At 37.4% G+C, this 21,677-nt stretch overlaps 1 protein-coding gene across 9 annotated transcripts in view; it reads left to right on the top strand.

Annotated features, from left to right (window-relative positions):
• MYBPC1 (myosin binding protein C, slow type) overlaps positions 1-21,677 on the top strand; it is a 101,808-nt gene that overhangs the window by 19,847 nt on the left and 60,284 nt on the right. For 4 of the 9 annotated variants that reach the window (XM_010853443.1, XM_010853449.1, XM_010853445.1 and 1 more), the window contains exons 3-12: positions 2,127-2,168; positions 2,964-3,005; positions 3,784-3,825; positions 4,629-4,670; positions 12,891-12,929; positions 13,453-13,488; positions 15,141-15,251; positions 17,812-17,960; positions 18,299-18,416; positions 19,648-19,699. In XM_010853443.1, coding sequence (XP_010851745.1) covers positions 2,127-2,168; positions 2,964-3,005; positions 3,784-3,825; positions 4,629-4,670; positions 12,891-12,929; positions 13,453-13,488; positions 15,141-15,251; positions 17,812-17,960; positions 18,299-18,416; positions 19,648-19,699 — 673 coding nt within the window. The remainder of the gene's footprint in view (positions 1-2,126; positions 2,169-2,963; positions 3,006-3,783; positions 3,826-4,628; positions 4,671-12,890; positions 12,930-13,452; positions 13,489-15,140; positions 15,252-17,811; positions 17,961-18,298; positions 18,417-19,647; positions 19,700-21,677) is intronic. The other 5 variants (XM_010853447.1, XM_010853446.1, XM_010853450.1 and 2 more) reach the window with 5 other exon arrangements.

Raw genomic sequence — 21,677 nt, 5'->3', positions numbered from 1 at the left:
GAGTCTCCAAGGGGCTGAAGGATTGACAGTGCTTTTTCACACATAGCTAAAGGTAAACAGAGCTAAAGGTAAACATATATTTCTTCCTTAGTCCTGGAAGATGAGCAGCCATCTCCTTACTTGAATTGTGTCACCATCAAGAACCTCCAGAAACTCCCAGGGGAGTTTCCAGGAAGGTTTGGTGGCCTCAAATGCTCAACAGCAAAAACTGCTCCAGGCCCTAGTACTCTGTTGTCCAGCAGGTGGCAACAGAAAACAAGCAGTAAAGAGTTCCAGTGAATTTGGCAGGTAGAGGGAGTGTCTAGCAACACAAGTGAAGCCTGCTTTTTTTTAATCCAACACGCAAGGAAGAGAACGAGATTGGAAGGATGGCAAGTTCAAAAGGAAACTCCAGAACCATTTGTCTGCCCACTGAAATGGCCCCCACGGTGGAGGCAACCAGAATTACATGCATTTTTCTATGAAGATGGGCCTCCCTGGTGGCTCAGACGGTAAAGAATCTGCCTACAATATGTGAGACCTGGGTTCAGTCCCTGGCTCGGGAAGATCCTCTGGGTCGAGAAGATCCACTGGAGTGGCTACCCACTCCAGTATTCTTGCCTGGGAAGTCCCGTGGACAGAGGAGCCTGGCGGGTTATAGTCCACAGGGTTGCAAAGAGTCGGACATGATTGAGCAACAACACTTTCACTTTTCTTTACCTATCAAGGCACCAACGTGCCCTCTCACACAAGATGAGAAACTGGAATCCAGTAAATAATTATTCACAGGATATTTTCCATGTGCCCTAACCCTTTAGAAGGATACAGAGCTTACTGATAGCTGTGTGCAAATATACTGTATTTAGAGTGGAAGAACCATTAGTAGGAAACATTTCCCTGTATTCAGTTTGCTTACAGTCAATTAGATAATAAAATACGGCTCAGAGAACAATTAAGTAAGATACACTGGTGGCTCAGTGGTAGAGAATTCGCCTGCCAATGCAGGAGATGCAGGTTCAATCCCTGGGTCAGAAAGATACCCTGGAGAAGGAATTGGCAACCTACTCCAGTATTCTTGCCTGGAGAATCCCATGGAAAGAGAAGCCTGGCAGACTACAATCCATGGGGTCATAAACAGCTGGACACGACTGAAGTGTCTTAGCATTCATGACAAATAAATGAAACAGCTTCAGTGCCATTTAGTTCAAACGGGGGCAAGCTCAAGTTTAGTTTTCTTTCAAACCTACGTGTGACAGTTTTCTTAGGAACTTCTTTGGTATGTTTTCTCTTTGCACACACAGATTTATGTTTTATTTATTTTGCCAGCACCGAGGACGCTGAGAACCTGCAGGCCAATACAGATATAACCTTTCCTTTCTCTTCTCCAGATCAGCAGCTGTCACTGGGTCACTGCAAAGTTGCCCTTGTTATGCCGTGTTTCATATTTATTATGCAATACTGACCCCCTGTTCCTAAAACAAGTCTTCTCCCAAACTCTGCTAAAATTATTCGTATTAGTTCATTCAGATTCAGATGTCTAGTCATCAATCAAAAAAAAAAAAAAAGAGAGAGAATTCAAGGTTGAAACAATTCTTTTCTTGCATAAACCATAAGTCAGACACCATTTGTAGGTATCTAAACTATTGATAATACAATTTTAATTAGAGATGCAAGCCAGAGGGTCTCATCTGATAAAATCTGACATTTTGGCTCCTGTGTTGCTTTTTTTTGCCACACAAATTAACCAAGAAGGTTTGAAGAAGGTTCTTCAAAAAGTCTATCCCTTTTTGGGGTCTAAAATGAAGTGCTCAACATTTTATACTCATTCCATACCAGCATGTTATAACATGGTCTCAGCATAGCTAAGCTATTTTAAAGAAATCTGTATTGCATGTTTCTATGTGTACTTTTTTTTTAACATGATCAGATTTATTAGCTGTTTTTATTAAAAGTTTAATGTGACTACATTATCATTTTTCAATTCATAATAATTCACATATAGTATAATAAAGGAGTATGCAGCATCATTTCTGCTCTGTTCTGTTGTCATTAATTTCTTGATTCCCACTTCACCTCATTGCTCTCATCACACAATTAAATGCTTTATTTAAGATACTTTATAAAATGTGCTTGTACTTTCCACACAGAACCAAACAAAGAGAAGGAGGCTGGAACTGTACCAGTAAAAGGTGAGTTGAAGAGAGGAAGAGTGAGGATGAATTCAACAAAGTTAGAAGCAGAAAGAGCTTGGTCATGATTGCCAAGGAGGCCCCATAGAATGTGTCCTTATTAGTTAACTATGATTCCAGATGTCCATTCATCAATTTATAAAGACAGAGAATTTATAGTTGAAACAATTCTTTTCTTACATATACCATAAGGCAATCGCTGTCTGCAGAATTCTAAACTCACATGATTCTAAATGGAGAGATACAAACCAGAGGGTCTCAACTGATACAATTTTATTCTTTGCTCTTGTATTTATTGCCACTCAACTCAACCGAAAAGATTAATATGGGCACCCAAATATTTTCTTTGAAACCACTGTACAGTTGCAGATTTTATCCCCAACTTTTTAATATTATCTAGAGGTCTGAACTATCGGACTTCAAACTTTCTTAAAATGTCTGTCTATTGTTGGAGTCTAAAATGAGGTGATCCATACATTATGCTATTTCCACACCAGTATGTTACAATATGGTCTCAGCATAGCTAAGCTATTTTAGCAAAATCTATTTTGCATGATTTTATGTACACTTTTCCCCCAAGGTGATCAGATTTATTAGCTGCTCTAATTATGTTTAATGTGACTCTCTATTATAATTTACCAATTTGTAATTCAGGTATAGAATAATAAAGGAGTATATAGCATCATTTATGCTCCATTCTATTATCATTAATTCTTCTCTCCCCACCTCCACTTCGTTGAAATGAAATGTTTTCTTTAAGATACTTTATAAAATGTGCTTGTGCTTTCCATACAGAACCAAACAAAGAGAAGGAGGCTGGAACTGCACCAGCAAAAGGTGAGTTGGGGGAGGAGAGTGAGACTGAATTCAACAAAGTTAGAAGCAGAAGGAGTTTGGTCATGATTACCAGGGGGCCCCATAGAATGTGTCCTTATTAGTTAGCTATGATTCAGATGTCTATTCATCAGTTTTTAAAGAGAGAGAGAGAGAGAATTCATGGTTGAAACAATTCTTTTCTTACATATGCCACAAGTCAGACACTGCAGGATTCTAGACTCATATGATTCTAAATGGAGAGATACAAACCAGAGGTTCTCAACTGATACAAACTGATGTTCTTGCTCTTGCATTGTATTTATTGCCACTCAGCTCAACCGAGAAGATTAATACGGGCACCCAAATATTCTCTTTGAAACCACTGTACAATTGCAGATTTTATTCCTGACTTTTTAATATTATCTGGAAATCCAAACTATTGGACTTCAAGCTTTATTTAAAAGTCTAAAATGAAGTGATCAAGCTTTATACTACTTTCAAGGCAGTATGTTATAATATGATCCCAGCATAGTTAAGCTATTTTAGCAAAATCTGTTTTGCATGATTCTATGTATACTTTTTCCCCAAAATGATCAGATTTATTAGCTGCTTTAATTAAGTTTATATGTGGTTCTATAATTTCCCAATTTGCAATTCATGTATAGCATATTAAAGGAGTGCATAGCATCATTCATGCTCCATTCTGTTATCATTAATTCTTCTCTCCCCACCTCCACCTCATGAAATGAAATGCTTTCTTTAAGATACTTTATAAAATGTGCTTGTACTTTCCCCACAGAACCAAATAAAGAGAAAGAGGCTGGAACTGCACCAGCAAAAGGTGAGTTGGAGGAGGGAGAGTGAGGCTGAATTCAACAAAGTTAGAAGCAGAAAGAGTTTGGTCATGATTACCAGGGGGCCCCATAGAATGTGTCCTTATTAGTTAGCTATGATTCAGATGTCTATTCATCAGTTTTTAAAGAGAGAGAGAGAGAGAATTCATGTTTGAAATAATTCTTTTCTTACATACACCACAAGTCAGACACTGCAGGATTCTAGACTCATATCATTCTAAATGGAGAGATACAAACCAGAGGGTCTCAACTGATACAATCTGATGTTCTTGCTGTTGCATTGTATTTATTGCCACTCAACTCAACCAGGAAGATTAATACAGGCACCCAAATATTCTCTTTGAAACCACTGTACAATTGCAGATTTTATCCCTGACTTTTTAATAGTATCTGAGGTCCAAACTATTGGACTTCAAACTTTCTTAAAAGTCTGTCTCTTGTTGAAGTCAAAATGAAGTCATCAAACTTTATACTATTATCAAACCAATACGTTATAATATGGCCCCAGCATAGCTAAGCTATTTTAGCAAAATCTGTTTTGCATGATTTTGTGAACACTTTTTCCCCAAGATGATCAGGTTTATTAGCTGCTTTAATTAAGTTGATATGTGATTCTATAATTCCCCAATTTTTAATTCATGTATAGCATATTAAAGGATTACATAGCATCATTTATGCTCTATTCTGTTGTCCTTAATTCTTCTCTCCCCACCTCTACCCTGTTGCTTATCACACAATAAAATACTCTCTTTAACGTATTTTTTAAAGTGTGCTTGTACTTTCCACACAGAACCAAATAAAGAAAAGGAGGCCGGAACTTCACCAGGAAAAGGTGAGTCAGAGGGAGGGAGAGTGATGCTGAATTCAACAAAGCTAGAAGCAGAAAGAGCTCAGCAATGATTACCATGGAGGCCCCCAAAATTTCTCTGCAGTATGTTTCATCAGTGTGGTTTAGAGTTCTTCCTTGGCATTTTACCTGCACAACCTAATCAACATTAACAACAAATGGTGCTTTGATCAGTTTTCATCACATTTTCAAAAGAAAAGCAGCAATGATACTATCACAAGAACTTGCTGGGATGCCAGCAAATTTATTAGTAGTTTCCAAGTTCCCATGTGCATGTGAAGGAAAAGAGATGTCTGGTCTTCTTGGGATTACACCTATTTGGAAAGCTTTCTTGATTACCCCGATTTTTTTTAATTGAATGTTTTCATGTTAGTGTGTAAACTGTTCCAGGTTTCACTAGTAATTTTGAAAACTAGAATCCCACAGATATCCCATAGAGGGATAATACAAGTTTAAGTGAACATCATGTTACTCCTTTTTGAATTGGAAGCATTCATTTCTGTACTATTATTCTAGTCTCACTTTATATGGGGATAGTCTAGTTTTAGAAAATGAATAATCTTTATCATATACTTTTTCATGGATCCATGAAATACTAATTCCTTTGTTTCCCCATGGAGGAAGTCGTTGTCATTCCTGACCATTTGTCTCAAGTCAAGGGGCATTAGTCTCCTATAGAAGAAAGTTTCCACTGAGGTAGATGACAATTTTGCTTTGTATATCCGTATCATCATTTAAAAATTTTATTTGATATTTGTGCACTGAAAAACATATTTTAAATTCTGGAATAATCCATTATTTCTCTTTTTTTCTGGAAACCCCTTCTGTTTGTTCTTATTATCTTAAATTTTATTAACGAATTCCTATGATATTTTTATCTTCTATACATTAGTAAAATACTTTTTTTTTCTTTCTTTCAGTAACTTGGACCACTTTTCTTCAGCTAACTTGAATTTACAGCTTTCATAAATGAATACCTAATGTTAGTACACTCACTTTGTCCTTGACCTTCAGTGGCTTCCATGGAGAGAAACATGAATGCTAATCCCGGCCACATGGACCAGTCTGAAGGTTATTTGCTTATGGAATGCAGAGAGTGCAAACTCCTAGAACACCTTCCATGAGATGGGTTCAAGGAGGTTTGGACATCCTGGCTGAAGTTATTATAACATTATTCTTTACAAGGCTGATGGTGTACACCTCTGTTTCCAGATTTGGAAAGGTGCTTGGACCAGGCTATAAGGCTTAACCAACAGAGCAGATGAGGTAATCCCAGAAGGCAAACTGTCAAAGTTTTAACAAAGCCTGTGCCTGACCCTTAATCTGAAAAGCCATATTATATTTGTATGTTTAAATGAGAAAATGCCTACCTTTAAGTTAAAATCAACCAACCAACCAGTCTACCAATCCAAAAAGCTCTTTATGCAGAACATAATATGATGAAAGAGCAAGGTCATTATGACCAAGAAGGGCATTTTGAAATTAGTAACATTTTTTTTCTGACATTTGCAGAAGTTAAACAAGGTCATGGCCACATGCAGTCACATGCTCAGGAACATAAACTGCCATGTATGTGTTTGCTCTCCATGCCTAGAAAGCAAATCGATTTAGGATAGAAAGTGACATCCCTAAATAAAGAAGGTAGGTGGTGGAAGTTATTTCTAAATATCCAATCCCCTTCAACTATTCCTTACTTTCATCAAGGACAGGGAAATTTCAAAGAAAATACTCAAGTGAAAAGTAGACACAATAATCATTGCTACATATATAGCCCTGGCTGAGAAAGAATTCTTGCATGAACATGAGCAAGACTGACAAGTGCAACAGACCTGCCTTCCAGTTTACACTAGAATCCCTGTCCTTCACCCTCCCCCAACCCTCAGTCCATCTAATTGTTTCTAACCATTCAAGGCAGGTGCTACTTTTTCCCATGACCATCCTAACTTACTTTCACTTCCTCTCCTTTCTCCTGATTTTTCCTGGACTGATTGTGTGTGTCATTAAATCACCCTTTTCTCCACTTAATCTTGCATTAATTGTTCACTCCTTTTCCTAACAGGCTGTAAGCTTTGTGATGGTCAGGCACCAAGTCTTAACACCTCTTTGGACCTCTCATCTCATTTCTTCCAGCATCTGGCAGAGAGCTGCATATGGCGATCTCCTAATAAATACCTGTAGAATGAATGATCAATTGAATTTCCGTGCTGACTTAGCTGCTGAGCATACAGACAATGGTAATCTAGATAGACTTTAATTTCCATTTGCTGGGCAGGAGGATGAACATCCATCCCATGCATGCTCTTAGTAAGGTTTGGAATGGGATGCCAGTGCTTGTATTATGTATGCTCATCCTAAGACCACATGGATGATATAAGATCAGCCCATTTAACATTACTGGAAATGGTCACATCTGGATTAGAACATTTCTTGCACTTTAGTGTACTATCTAATTAGTTGAAGTATATTCAGTTAATAGCTCTAAGATGCTCGCTATTAAGAACATTCATTAGATTGATTGTAGTTCCATCAGGACAAAGAGAGAACAAATAGCCATCAATCTCCCTTTATACCACATACATGACATACATTCTGGGCTTAACTTGACCTTCATTTATAGAAACAGAGTCATAGAGGGCATGTCATTAATCATGGCTCTCTCTGATGATGTTAATCTAATTTTTAAAAAGAGAACAACATCCATAGCAACGCCATCTTAATATCTTTTCCAGATTGACTGCATCATTCTGAGACAACCTGGCAATGTTCTGAATTTTTCTTTTTTTGTAGTCGCAGAATGTTGTTTGATTCTGATATCAATCTTACCGGTAGTGTTTGTGACTAGATGTGCCAACTTTTCACATCTACGGAGTCTCTGGTAAACAGCTGATTTCTCAGGAAGTGGTTTATTATTTGTTTATATTTGCTTGTTTGCCCCTGGACTTGCCTATCTAGGTGTCCTGTTCCCTAATAGTGCCCACTGTCTTGGAATTGAAACGATCAAGATGACAATAAAGAAATGGGTTTAACCAAACAGCAACATTGGAATTTAGATATCCCTTTCAGAGTGATGGTACTGGAAGATAATGTCTTTGAAAGAATAATGCTGCTGTGGCTTAGAATTCTTCCGAAATAATCACAGGTAGCAAATCAGTGGAAAGCTAAGTATAGTATCTATATCCTCAGTGGGGCCAGAGATCTGTCTTCTATTCCAATATTCATTTATTCATCTCAAATATCCACTGAGTATTGGCTATGTGCCAGGAGCAGGTCTAGGAACTGGGTCTTGCTCTCTTAGAGCCAATTTTAGGGGCTTTAGAAGGAAAAGTGGGCTTCCTTGGTGGCTCAGATGGTAAAGAATCTGCCCTGCAATGTGGGAGACCCAGGTTTGATCTCTGGGCAGAGAAGATCCCTTGGAGAAGGGAATTGCTACCCACTCCAGTATTCTTGCCTGGAGAATTCAATGGACAGAGGAGCTTGGTGGGCTACATGGGATTGCATGGGGTCCATGCAACCTGGGGTCGCAGAGTCAGATACAACCAAGCAACTCACACTTTCACTTGAGAGGAGAATACCATTAGTAGAGGACAGTAGATTTCAACTTTGGAAGCAGACAACTGTGATGGAGAGCCATGGGTGGAGGATAATGTGGGTGTGCAAGTGCGGTCATACTTTTTTTTTTTTTCTTTTGATCAATCAACATCATATGTGTGAACTTAGTCTAATGAGACTGAGTCTCTTCTGTGCCGAAACAATTAGCCCTGTGGGGCATTTCAAGTCTGGTTCTATGAGTGGTTCCGCATCTATCAGTAGCATTAGAATCAGAGATCAGCTTGCAGATCAGTACTCATCCTAATGCCTAAGTTCTGATATATACTTTTTAATTTTGAGACTTACCATTTTACAGCCAGTATATTTTTTGGTAAGCCCAGCTGGGGTCGTTAATGCCACTCTTTATTTTTCTTCCAGAAAAAAAACTGCCCTTGGTTATTGCTGCAACAGAAATGAAAACTTTTTTTTCCCCAGGCATTTTCATTAACATTACCACAAACCATCACAAATGAACCCTGTGTGTGTTTACTGTCTCATAACTTGAGATGAAGAGTCTTTCTTTTAGCGTGAATGTGGTTGTAAGATGAGGAAGTGAATCAGTAGAAGTTCCAGAAAATTTCTGCTAAATGCTATGATTTCTTAAATGAAATGATTTTTTTCTCCATTTAGGTCCATTTACATCTGCAATAACATTGTCTTGGTCTGTATATTCTAACTACATGATTTATTTATAATGAATTTTGTTAAAAGTTAATGACTATACTTCAACATTTTAAAACACAGCCATTATAAAATGAAACATTGATTTAATAGATTTGGGGGGAAACTCATTAAATAAATGCATTTATAGTACAGTGAATCCTGATTTCAGAAACACCAAAGTGTGAAGACATGTGTCTCTTTCAGAAAATACCATAAATTAATCAAATGTCTCAAAACATGATGAATTAATGTTAGCTGTTTTTGTTATTGCCTTCCATATTGATTGTTGTTGCTGCTGTTGTTATTTTGGTGACATATGCCAATATTTACTACAACTGACTATCCTGCTTGAGGAATTCATAAATTCATCTGTATGAAACAAAGTATTATACCTGTATTTAATTGAGGTTTGTTTACAGTACATTTTAACTGTATATATTCTAAAATATCAACAACTGTCCTAAGTATGTATACTTTAAAAATTAATTTTAAAAAGGCAATTTAAGTTAAACATAGGTAGGATTTATTTTATGCCCAAGAGAGCTTGAAGAATTATAGGAATGGACACCTTCTACATCTCTGGGGTTCTCTCTCTCCCTTTCCAGATTTTTCATATGGACCCCCTGAAAATTCCAGGCTTGTAATATGGGTTCTTTCTCCATTTTCCAGGTGTTCTTCATCAGGAACTTCAATGTTGAAAGAATTATTTTTATGATTTTACAAATGCTGTTTTCCCATAACTTAAAGACACATAAAATTCAATTTTGGTAAATTTCTCTTCTATGTAGCTCAGGAAGATAGTTCTGTTGCTTTCAGTTTGTGATGTCACATAGGCCATATCTTTAGCCAAAAACAGATGTTTAATTTTCATCACCATTGTAGTTGCTTTTAAATAGAAATAAGAAAATATGACATATTTTGCATTTTTTGTTTGCAAATGGTCTTTGTATAATGCCACACCTTTCATATGTGTGATGTTGGATTAGGCAGAGCCCCAAAGAGTTGGATGTTCAATTTTCCTCCAAGCAGTAGAACCTGTTTTTCTATGGTACATAAGGAAAAATTCAACCAGGCAATTTTTTTTAAGGAGTTCAGGTCAGAGTCCCAACATCTTAATTTTATTTCCCAATCTAAAAGATGACAGGAACAAAACTACTTTATTTTTTTTTTAATGTCAACATTTTAGTTTTATTTATTTATTTTAAAATTCCATCTCATTTTTAATCGGAGGATAATTACTTTACAATGCTGTGATGGTTTCTGCCATACTTCAACATGAATCAGCCATAGGCATACCCATATGCCCTCCCTCTCACCACCCTCCCCAACCTACGTCTCTAGGTTGTCACAGAACAGCAACTTTGGGTTCTGCTTTATTTATTTTGACCATGCCACATGGCTTGCAGGATCTCAGTTTCCTGACCACAGGTTAAATCCAGGCCGCAGCAGTGAAAGGCTGTGATGCTTTCTGTGTGGTCCCTTAATAGTCTAAAATAATTGTACATGTTCCTCAAATGGAGAAGGCAATGGCACCCCACTCCAGCACTCTTGCCTGGAAAATCCCATGGATGGAGGAGCCTGGTGGGCTGCAGTCCATGGGGTCGCAAAGAGTCGGACATGACTGAGCGACTTCCCTTTCACTTTTCACTTTCCTGCATTGGAGAAGGAAATGGCAACCCACTCCAGTGTTCTTGCCTGGAAAATCCCAGGGACGGAGGAGCCTGGCAGGCTGCCGTCTATGGGGTCGCACAGAGTCAGACAAGACTGAAGCGACTTAGCAGCAGTAGCAGCAGCAGTTCCTCAAATAGTCTTATAATTTAGTGGACTTTGAAACTACTCACCCATCAAATTTTTGCTTCAAATGTGGCTTCTCTTTTCATTTTAGTTTTATGAAAGTGTGACCTCTTTTCCCAATCACTTGCATTCTAAACAATTAACTCCAGGGTTCATTAGGGTTCAACAGGCACTGTGTACAAAGTAAACAAACAGCAACCACACCTGTATAAAATGCGGTGTTCATTTCACTCAAAATAGTTCTATTTCCTAGTTAGTATATAATAAAGGAAGCTGCTTTCTAGGATTTGGTTGCGCTTTAAAACTTCATTTTTAAGATTTTTTACAGGACTTTAAATCAAGATTCTTTATGTATTTTAATAAATAAAGGCCTTCAAATAGGTTACACGAATAAAATACTACATACTGAGTTAAATGTATGGCAAATGATATAGAGACATTGCAAGGCGTTTTATTTTTGGTTATGTAAAATTTTAATTATATAAGTTTTCTAAAATGCAGAATTATCCTAAGAGCTCAGAAATACCTCAGTTCAGTTCAGTTGCTCAGTCATGTCTGACTCTTTGTGACCCTATGGACTGTAGCACGCCAGGCTTCCCAGTCCATCACCAACTCCTGGAGCTTGCTCAAACTTGCAGAAATACCTAGACTTCCCCAAATGCAAAGAGTTTGTGGAAAGTAAATGGATATTCCAGGAGAAAAGGATTCAAGCATGAACTAAGTTTGGGAAATGCTAATACTGTATCATTTCTGATCTCCATCCTCATGAGCACCGAAAACTGAGATACCTTTCAGTAACTGCATACAAACAACACTATAAAACACAAACATGAAACTTTATTTATCCTAGTGTTTCCCAAGCTTCTTTGACCAAAGAGATCTTCCTCTGAAGAATCTTCAATCCCACAATACCCAGTGAATCACCTTTTGGGTTCTGAAGATATGACATTAAGGTTTTCTATACATTGCATTAGTTATTTTGTTAAAAAAAAAAAGTAATAAAATACATCTTTGGTTGACAGTTTAAGAAATTTCGGACTAGTAAATAATATATGTTGTAAATATACTAATATGTTGTACCTGTGCTATTTTACTTCTTGTCAGGACTTTTTAAAGCACTTTTTAAATCAACAGTCTCATGTGTTTGTTTTCTGTACCCTATTTTATATAGTCATTTAAGTTCGTATTTTGAAGCCCACAATTATTCTAGTATTTTAAGTATGAAGATTATTAATATTTACACTAACACTAGTCTTAATGCTTTGGGAGGAAAGGAGCAGAAGTTTAGATAAACACCAAATACCTATTTAACCATCTAAAATGTAAGACACTTTGAAATTCAGACATTTTAGAAAAGGGAATATTCAGTGTCTTTGTACAAATACTACAAGGGATATTTTGAATTTTTTAAATGGGTAAATATTGGATTGGCAAAAAAAATGAATCGTGTTTTTCTGTAAGATGTTACAGAAAAAAAACAAAGAAATTTTTTGCCCAATCCAATATCTTATAAATATATATAAAGAATTCATAAATAGTTTACAAATTGGTAAATATTTTTCAGATTATATTGTCCAACACCAATATAATCTTGGGAAAAGATAGATAAAATTCCTAAAATAACTACTGGTGAACTTAGTATAACGAACTGATACATACTAGTTATTGTTGACTCTTGTTTCCTAAATATAGAAGGAGAATTAATTATAAGGCTTTCTGAGGGCATTGAGTTATCAAACTATATAAAAACATATATGATTTTACGTCTGTGTTCAAATGAATGTGGTATATGAGTGATGCTGTCAGTGACTTTCGCTACGAAATAAGAACTCAAAATGCACCTCCATTGTTGATTTCATCGAAGTTAGATTGTTTGCATTAATTTTGTTTCTAATCTACAAGTACACGAAAAGTTTGCATAGAATACCAATTTTAAAGCTACTTTCATTGAGATTATCCAAATCTCTCACTCTTTTACATTTGTTTATTTTTCTCTTTTGCCTACAGTTTAATCTTTCAGGTGCCAAGTCCTCTAAGGCTTACTCATCAGTTGAGTGTTTTGTGTAGTTTCTCTGCTTCTTTTGCAGATTCCTCTTTTCTCAGGATACTCAGGATGAAGTTCTTTTCTCCTTGACTTTTGACTCCTCTTTCTTATTTCAGATGAAGAGGACGCCTCCCCTCCTGGTGGCCTGCCTCCAGGTTAGGATGATTCCAACTCCCTTCCCCACTTTGCAATGCGTTATTGATCGACAGTAAAGGTGATGGGTTGACAGAGTTGCTCGCTGAGACCAAACCCAGAACAGGGTACCCCCTTCTTGCCAGCACCAAAGAGGGAAAATGTTGGCTTTAATGGCAATTTTTTTTTTAACATCAGAAACTTTTTAAAAAGAGGCTTTCTTTGTGAAATAAATAAAAATAGTAACTCTTGGATATAAATTTTAGGGGCAAAAAATGTGTTTCATCTCCAGCTGTATACTCTTTTCCCTTGTTCTTTAGATATGTGGATGTGTAAAACTTTATTCTTATTTTTTAAATAGGACACATACCTTTTATAGATGTTTTCAAAGTTGAAGCTCTACTGGTTTTCCATCCAGACCAACTTGTAGTGTCTTTTCTCCCCATCATTGAAAGAGACAGGATTTGGGGGATCTGAGAAGGTTAAAGCCAGCATTCCGTTTTCTCCCCTCCCCCTTGTGTCATCCAAATCACACTTTCCTTTCAGGTTTGGGTAGTCGGGCTCTGGAAAGAAAAGATTCAGGTGAGCACACACCGGAAGCAAGGTGTCTCGACCTCATCCTAATATAGTAATCACTAATGGCCTCACTTCCTGAAGCGGTATTTGATTCTAATCTTGGTTTTATTCACTTTGTAGCTTTTATAGCAATCTTTTATTACATTCCTCCGACTAGAAAACTAATGCATTAAGAAACAATTAATTTTGCATGATACACACACACACACACGCACACATGAATTCAGAAATCTGGCCACATACACCACAGGTTCCTTTGTTTCATTATCACTATCATTTTAACATTTGGCAAAGACATAGAGACGAAGAGACTTTTAAAATCACCATTCCTGGGATGTATTGACATTAAATAATAATTCCTATTTTTATAGAAATTTGCATACGCTTAAAAAGAATACTGCCAAATGTAACCTGCTGTAGCCACAATTCTGGATGGTTATTTATTCTTTCATTTATCCAACAAATGTGTTTGAGTGTGGACTGATTCTGCTATGGACCTCTTTGTGGGTGGGGCATTTTTGCAGACCCTTTCTGAGATAGAAATGAGTAAAACAGAAAATCCAAGTCCTCACATTTCAAATATTAATGGCCACACTGCACTATTACAAATATACACAACATAAAATTTTAACATCAACTTGGGTATTTTTAAAAATTGTACAATCGCGTGACATCGCTTAACTTCACTGTGAGAATGATGGTCTCTGGATAGGAATACTAAGCATGATTGACACATGGGAACTAAAATAACTAAATCTACATTTCCTCCTTTTCAAGATACATTAACAGGTTGAGTGTTGGCAATCCATGCACTTTTTTTTCCAGTTATTAGTGGCTGAAACTGAATTTCCTTTCATTCAGCTCTCAGAGACAGAAGAACTTTCTACAGTTCTCTCTCCTGCTCTCCTCATTAGACAGCTGATTGATACCTCCTAAGCACCTGGAGTGCAAACTAGAAAATGCAAAATAAGCTTCATTTCCAGATTGTCTGTCTTCATGGGAAAGCCTCAAAGAGATTATTTCTCTTTCTGTTTTTCTAGTTTTTCCCTCTCTCTTTCAGGATGATCCTAGAGTTCTTGAAACCTGTGCCTGCAGGTCACGATCTGTTACTTAATTGTCAAACTAAGGCCACATCATACAACCATCATGGAATTATCTAATCACACAGCAGTGAAGAGTCTAGACATATGAGGCCAGGCTTGGCAGTCTGACCTTTCCCACTTGACCTGTAAACTGATCCATCCCGTTAGTCTTTTCCAACTCAGCTGTTGTTTAGACAAGGCTTTATAGCCTGTCACCTAGAAAAACACTAAGGCTCTGCTTTCATAGCCTTCCCACGGGTATTTATCAGTTCGGGGATAGGCAGAATTGGGAAACAAAGGAAACTTGGCTGCCAGGAAAGAGTAACAACCTTTCTGAGAAGTTTTGCTATTCCTAGAAATTAGATTCCACCTGGAAAAAATAGCCCTTTAAGAATGGGAATAGCTCAGTCTCTACTGATGGCTGTGGGGAGGTGGATGGAAAGAATGATGTTATATTTATCCAGGCTAATTAGACAAAGAGAAGCTTCTGTGCTGACAAGAAAACCAAACCCAGGTAAGTCTGCCTAAAAAGAACCTGTCCCTGAAATGATCCTTTTCCTCCTTTCTGCTCATTAGAATGGTCTATTGGTGAATCACCAGCTGGGGAGGAACAGGACAAGCAGAATGCCAACAGTCAGCTGTCCATCCTGTTCGTGGAAAAGCCTCAAGGCGGAACTGTGAAAGTTGGTGAGTTCCAAGCATTAAATCCTGGTCTTTTTTTTTTTTTAGATAAAGATGAAATTCAAAAAACATAAAATTAAGCATTTTAAAGTGAGTGATCAGTAGCTATTAGTACACTCAACTGTATAACCAAGCACCAAAATATATTCATCACCCCAAAATTCCATGGACAGAGGAAGCTGGTGGGCTTACAGTCCTTAGGGTCACAAAGAGTTGGACACAACTGAGTACACACACTCCCCAAAAAGAAACCTTGTATCCTGTCCAGCTTTATCCCACTTTCTTCCTCCCCTAACCCTGGCAACCAGTAATCTCTTTGTCTCTATGAATGTCCCTATTCTGGATATTTAATATAAGTGGAATCACACAATAAGATGGGACCTTTTGTGTCTGGTTTCTTTCACTTAGCATAATGTTTTCAAGGTCTATCCAAGTTATGGCATGAATCAGTGTTTTATTCCTTTTTATGGTTGAAAAATATTCTACTGAGTGACAGCTATCATTTCAATAATCTGTAGCACAGAGTGTTGAGTGCCTGGACCCTTGCCAGGGTAGGTTCAAATCAGTTTCCTCATCTGTAAAATGGAGATAATACTACCCATGAAGTACTCTGAATAGTCCCTGGTATATCTTCAAGCGGAAGCCTCAAGGTGAAACCGTGAAAGTTGGTGAGCTGATGTTTGCTGTCATTACAACACAGCTCATTCCATAAAATGATTATAAATCTGCACACATGCTGGATCAAGAGTTGCAATGTCTCAGAGGAAGCTGATCAGACAGATGGTTTAATTCTGGAGATATTCATTAAAAAATATTGACTATATACCTCCTGTTTTAGACATTGTGCTAAACACTGAGTAAAACATGTGAGCATTCAGAATTTACAGACTTAATGGGATGAGCAAACAAGAAGAAATTAAACAAACAAATCATCACAAAAGCCATCACAAATGCCATGAAGGAAACAAACAAAGTGGTAAGCCAGAGAGTGACCAGGGGGTCCAGGAATTTTAACTAAATGAATTTTCATAAGGAATATATTATGATCAAAACTAGTCTTTGACACCAAATGTTTTGCAAATGAACACACAGCTGACTACAGTCTAAAATTACTTCTTTTAAGTCTGGAATATAGAAGCACACTGTATATGAATAGAAATGCTTGTTCTCCTTGTGTTTCTGGAAGACACGAAAATGCTGGACTGGCCACTGGGCTAGAATTTTGATGTCCTTTAGGTCTAATGGGTCAATACAAAGAGATAGGAGACTTTACTTCAAAAAGATCAGCTTCATTTAGTCATATTCTTATAACTCCAGTATTAACATCATCTTGCTCAATAAAAAGGATGGAAAAAAATCCATATATCTATATATATGCATATATATATAATATATGGTATGTTTGTATTTTATCATTTTTTCTTTCATTTTTTCATATTTATGCATACTCATAGAGATATTGTGGATTTGGTTTTAGACCACCACAATAAAGCAAATATCATTATAAAACAAGTCCCAAGAAATTTTTTTCTCCCAGTGCATATGAAAGTTATGTTTACACTATAGTCTATTAAGTATGCAATAGACAGTTGGTTGCAGGGTTGGATGGCATCACCAACTCAATGGACAAGAGTTTAAGTAAGCTCTGGGAGTTGGTGATGGACAGGGAAACCTGATGTACTGCAGTCAGTCCGTGGGGTCACAAACAGTTGGACACAACTGAATGACTCAACTGAACTGAGTGTTATGTTTTAAAAAAGCAATGTACTTACCTTCGTTAAAAATGCTTTATTGCTAAAAAATGCTAGCCATTATCTGAACCTTCCATGAGTCATAATCTTTTTGTAATACTAACATCAAAGATTACTGATCACAGATCACCATAACAAACATAACAATAATGAAAAGGTTTGAAATATTGCCAAAATGTGATACAGAAACATGAAGTGAGCAAATGCTATTGGAAAAATGACTTGCTCGATGCAGGGGTGCCACAAACTTTCAATTGCTTTAAAAAAAAAAAAACGATAAATTTGAAGTAAAATAAAGCAAAGTGCAATAAAATGAGGTATGCCTGAATAGATTGTTTTATACACATTACATGTGCTTGGATTCCAAATAAAAATTATTTCCACTAATTTCCCCTTTGTTCCTTTTCTGCTCCATAAACCTCAAAAGCAGAAGCAGTTAGAGTATCCTAGAAACCAGGGTGCTCATAAAAAAAGTCAGGGCCCTTCCATTGTTCAATTCCAGCTGTGCCAGTCACATCATAGTAGCCCTGTCTAACTCCTTTTGTGCATGCTAAGTTGCTTCAAGTTGTGTCCGACTCTTTGCGACTCCATGGACTGTAGCCCACCAAGCTCTTCTGTCCATGGAATTCTGCAGATAAGAACACTGGAGTGGGTTGCCATGCCCTCCTCCAGGGATCTTCCTGACCCAGGGATCAAATCTACATCTCCTTTGTCTTCTGCATTGGCAGGCAGGCTCTTTACCACTAGCACCACCTGGGGGGCCCCAAATGGCAATTTTTAAACCACAGTCTGAATTGCCTGTGTTTTTTTGCTAGGTGAAAATATCACCTTTATAGCCAAAGTCAAGGCCGAAGATCTTCTCAGAAAGCCCACTGTCAAATGGTTCAAAGGGAAATGGATGGACCTGGCCAGCAAAGCTGGAAAGCACCTCCAGCTGAAGGAAACCTTCGAAAGGCATAGCCGGGTATGACCCTGAGCTCCTGCTGCAGGGACTTGACTGGTTCATTCCTCTGCGTGCATCAGAGGCCATTTCAGGTTCAGCTTTGAGGGATGTCAGTTCCAGAAAATCCACTGGAGTTACCATTCCCAGTGTTTATACTCCAGTGTGGTGGCCCTGCTATGCCCAGGGGCTTCAGAGCACTGCGCTGACCCCTCCTGTATTGAGAACATTGTACCAGAATCCCCAGATGCAGACACATCTTTAAGCCAATGATGTGGAATTGGGGGAATGACTGCAATGTCGCGTCTTTTTTTCTGCCAGCAGGGTAGGACTGAAATGTGTTCGGATGCATTTCATTGCAGGTGTACACATTCGAGATGCAGATCATCAAAGCCAAAGAAAACTATGCAGGAAACTACAGATGTGAGGTCTCCTATAAGGATAAGTTTGACAGCTGTTCATTCGATCTTGAAGTACTTGGTAAGAGAGGCTTCTAGTCTGGATAACTGTGATGTTTATTTATTTTTTAATGGGGTGTGAGAGGATAGAGGAGAATAAGGTCATGTATTAGTATGAGATTTTGAAAATAAAGTTCCCTGGGACAAGGATGTCAAGAAACCCAGGTAGAAGGGAGAATTTTCTCTTATAAGGACTAATGTCAGATATGGACATTCTTCATCTATATGTTCTGCGTACTGCCAAGAGTGAATTTGATAAGAATAAATTAAAGGTATATATGTAGATTCGGGGAAAAAAGCAATACTTCAATAAGTAAACAAAGGGAAAGTTGACTTGGTAACAAATCAAAAGTGTGGCATAGCTTTGTATTTTTAGACAAAGCTGATGCAATTTAAAACCAGAGCATTACAAATGTGGTAGGATCTAGGTTTAGGAAGTGCTACTGCTCTCTGTAACATGTTACTTGTTCCATGTTTGGGGGTTATGCCTTTGGTCATAGGCAGTGTAAAACCACTGGGATCCCTCCTGGAGTAGGGTAACTGGGAGGATGAAGAATCCAGGAACCATGGTCCATTCACCTTGAATGTGTAGGTGAAGAAGGTCCAGCATTTATGATTAATTGTAATAAATCACAGAAGGGCTGACACAGAAAGAGGGAAAGCCAGATTAGAATCAAAAGGTGGAAATTATGAGAAGGTGAATTTTGCATTCATGTTAGCACTAGCTCTTTCTTAAAGCCATATAGACACCACAGACGGCTGTGAGAGTCCTAGTCTGAGAAACGTCAAGAGGATGAATGACCATGGGTTGAGTTGCTGTCGAGATTTCAGTATTAAGTGGGACTCTGGTCCTGAGCACTGCTTCTTCACCTGGCCAGGCATCTGAGAATCACCTAAGGGGCTTTCTAAGAATACTGATTTCTGGGTGCCCATCCTCAATCTGGTGAATCAAAATTTTCAGCAGGGAGATGAAGACGCTGATATTTTTTTAAGCTCCTTGGACGATTCTACTGGGCACACAGGTGGAATGACAACAGGATAGGGGAACTCCTAAAGTCCCATCACTGACTGTGCGGGAGGGAAGATAAGCTCTGCTGTCTCAGCAGCTCAGCCCCCAGGAGGAGAGCCACCCCTCCCCGACCCCCTTCACCTGATTCCTTCCCTCTGAAGAATCCCCACAGCCTGGAGAGGAACTGAACACAAAACTGGGTTCTTAATGGGTGTTTATTTTATTGTCTTCTTTCCTTTCAAAGAATCTACTGGGACTACTCCAAACATTGACATCAGATCTGCTTTCAAGAGAAGGTAACTTCAAAAGAGGGATCTAGGTATCTTTTGTAAAACATGAAAGTAAAGGATTTTCAAATACATGTTCCCTTCCTCCACACTCTATATTTTAAAGAAGATCAAGTCTTTTCACTATAGTCAAACATACCGAATATTCAGAAGTTAGTTTTCTAGAGATGCCATAGGCTTAATGCCATATTGTGTATATGCTGATAATTTTTTAGAATATTCTTAATATAGTGAAGCACTCATTTTATAGGTCTCACAGTTGCCTTAGAAAGACATTTTCTTTCTATTCATATGTGGCTTCTTCCTGAATTGCATTATTTTCTGCCAAATGGCCCAGAAAGATATATACCAATACACATCTCATACAGCATCAGTTAAGTAATGTCAGAAAACTTACATTGCTTTTTATTTAGGAATCACATACAGAGCTATTAAACTATATGCCCAGAAAACTACAATTAAGTAGCTCCTTACTAAAGTTAGCACAATTTAAGTATGGGATTATCCTAAATGAAAGACCATTGAGTCTGCTGGAATAAAGAACATGTAGAAAGGCAAAATATAGATACTTACCTGATTTATTTTGCAACCACCAAGGCCGAAAAATCATAAAGTCAAAGAAGAAAAATGAAAAAAATTTTTTAGTCTGTGAGAAATGTGACTAGTCTCTTCCTGGTATTATTTTTTTCTCTGTACTTCTTACTTATCTAGAATTCTTCCAAAATAAAAATTCATTAATGAGAGGAAATGTTTTGTTCTTCCTAAGACTGAATCCAAATAACAATTTTGTTGAGTAAGGAAAGTCATCCCAAACTAGTATAAAGCAATGATTTAGCCTTGTTCACAAAAGGCAAAATTTCTGTCTAAATTATGAAGTAATGAACATTGTAATTACTCTTAAAAGATATGTGGTATGTCCTGATCAGTCCATTGTATATTTTAAAGTCATAACTTTCAAAATCTCTTACCTTCCCTTCACCCCGTGGTTAGCAAACGCATAGATCTCACACTAGGTTCATCCTACTTATGTCTCTTTTAAGAGAGAAAGATGTCATCTACTTAGTTTTGGGCTTTAAGAGAATAGAAATGTGTTTATGTCAATAGGCCTTTCCAAATACCTGCTTTAAAGAAATTTTGAGGACACATTATTTGAATTCGATTCTGATAACTCACGTGTTATACACGCTGTTTTTAAACCCGCAGACTCTTTTCTTAGAAACCATAACTAACATTTGTAAAGCGCAGGAAACAAAATCTTCATTAAAAAATTAAACATGTAAGTAACTATGTAGCACCATTTAAATGTCAGCTCATAGCTCCTATTTAGAGTTTATATGAAATCATGAAGGTGGCTGCATGCCTAAAGTAAGATGCATTTCTCCACAGGAAAACACTTTTAAAAACTCCTAGGAAAGGGCTCAACAATTCCAAGACAAACTTTTGGAAAACACATTTTAAATTGTATAAATATTAACAAGAAAATGAAAAGCTTATAATACTTTCCCTTTCAAGAGAAAGGAATGCATCTTTTAAAAAGCTCTGCACTAGCTCCGTTTTTATGTTACGTTGGTATCACATTACCTGATTCATCTATTGATGGACACAAAGAGGTTACCTTTGAATATAAGCTTTGTACTTATATATTTGACTCTAGTCCACTTCATCTTCCAAGCCAATCTCTGTATGACTTTAGTAACAGAGATCAGCAAAAGTCCTTTGCTTTTTACACACTGATGTTCCCAGAGCCCCTAACTTGCAAAAACAAAGTACTTTGTGTTGTTTGGCTTAAGTGCATTTGTGTTACTCTGTTTTAACACAAATCCAAGCAGTTTTACATATGCAATCTACAAAAATGTGTCTTCTGAAATTGTAGAGTAACACAAGTTCCTTGTGTTTACTTTTCCACAAGTACATCCTCCAAAATTTAAAATGTCACTTGTGTGAAAAGAAACTGTGTTGATTTAGTCCCATGATTTGTGTGCTAGTA

This window comes from Bison bison, unplaced genomic scaffold (genome assembly GCF_000754665.1).
Source record: "Bison bison bison isolate TAMUID 2011002044 unplaced genomic scaffold, Bison_UMD1.0 scf7180017864327, whole genome shotgun sequence".
NCBI lineage: Eukaryota > Metazoa > Chordata > Mammalia > Artiodactyla > Bovidae > Bison > Bison bison.
This window is presented reverse-complemented; position numbering and strand designations above follow the sequence as displayed.